This window comes from Penaeus monodon, chromosome 33 (assembly GCF_015228065.2).
Source record: "Penaeus monodon isolate SGIC_2016 chromosome 33, NSTDA_Pmon_1, whole genome shotgun sequence".
NCBI classification, from domain to species: Eukaryota; Metazoa; Arthropoda; class Malacostraca; order Decapoda; family Penaeidae; genus Penaeus; species Penaeus monodon.
This window is the reverse complement of record NC_051418.1, coordinates 11,359,034-11,360,408: the sequence shown is the minus strand read 5'-3', so window position 1 is coordinate 11,360,408 and position 1,375 is coordinate 11,359,034. Positions and strand designations below refer to the sequence as shown.

At 40.7% G+C, this 1,375-nt stretch overlaps 1 protein-coding gene across 2 annotated transcripts in view; it reads right to left on the bottom strand.

Annotated features, from left to right (window-relative positions):
* Positions 1–33: 33 nt before the first annotated feature.
* Positions 34–1,375, bottom strand: part of LOC119594032 (tachykinin-like peptides receptor 86C) — a 47,984-nt gene continuing 46,642 nt past the window's right edge. For both annotated transcript variants that reach the window (XM_037943060.1, XM_037943061.1), the window contains one exon: positions 34–1,236. In XM_037943060.1, coding sequence (XP_037798988.1) covers positions 95–1,236 — 1,142 coding nt within the window. In that variant the 3' untranslated portion in view covers positions 34–94. The remainder of the gene's footprint in view (positions 1,237–1,375) is intronic.

The window sequence follows — 1,375 nt, the reverse complement described above, 5'->3', positions numbered from 1 at the left end:
AAGAGGAAAAAGAATCCTGCAAAAAAGGACACATTTTCCTATTACCATGCAATTTATTAGTATAGCCAATGGCAATACAAGAACCATTCACAAACTAATCTTCTTCACAGCAATTATCATCCACTGTCTCTTCCTTGTTTCCTTTCTCGTCTCCTCTTTCAATACTTCCTTCAAAACTGTCCTCAGTCTCTCCATCAATATTGAAAAGATCAGTCAGAGACTTCTTAACATTGGAGATAAAAGCTGCAACTCCCAGTCTGTTGCTTCCCAAACTGCTAACACTCCACTTCTTGCTCCGTGTCTCACTACTTGTCCTTGCTCTATCAGCATGGCAGGAAGGCACTGGAGCATCCATGGCCCTCCTGATGTGGAATATTCTCCGCCGAGACAAGAGCGGTGAGCCACACAGATCATCAACACTAGCTTGCCACATGAGAGTCCTTTTCACCTTGTCCCCTGGCAGCTTCAGAGGTGGTGGTATGTTCTCCCTCTTCAGCCCTGTGGATGAGCACGGTAGTCTCACATCACCAGCCGAGATGGACCGTACCTGATTTGTCATAGTGCTGTCTGTGGTCACAATAATCTCACGGTGGCTGTTACTGATCCTCCTGCCATCAATGTGAGTGTCAAGGTTATTCCGCAACAAAAAAGTGACATTGTCTTGGGAAGAAGTCATAATTTTCCTTCTTTCTATATTACTATCAGCAAGGGATGTACTCTCATGCCTTTTCCTTTCATTCACCACAGCTGACTGAACATCATGCGAGTCAATTCCTTCACAGCTTTTGCTCACCTCAGAAATGCCTTTTGGTATATCTGTGACTGCATTTTCTTTGTCTATCATTTCAAAATCTAAATTCTGAGATTCCCTTTCAAGACCAGATTCATGAGTCATTTCCTTCAAACTCGATACCTTATGAATATTTCCATCTATCCTTTTTCCTTCAGTGTTAAAAAGAGAAATTTCATCGTAATTACCCTCTCCTTTCACAATGGTGCAACTGTTTGTTTCCTCTATTTCACTCTTATTCACATCTAAACTTGACCCATCACAATTGAGGACCTCATTTTCATACCCAAGCTCCTCACCTTGTTTCTTATGGTCTATCAGGGCATGAGGATTAGCCTCATTTATTGGTTTTGGCATTACAGTCACTTCAACTTTTTTAGCACTGTGATGGTGACTCCGTGTCTGCCTACCAAAACCTTGCTCACCTTTCCTGGCTAAGTTCCTTTCTGCAAAAAGAAAAAAACAACAATACTAAATCCATGTGCAATGAACTAATGAATTTTTTTTTATATTAGTACTTTAAATAAAACTTTCAAATGGTTATACTGCCATATAGCTGTAAGAGAGAATGCAGTGCAAAAAACT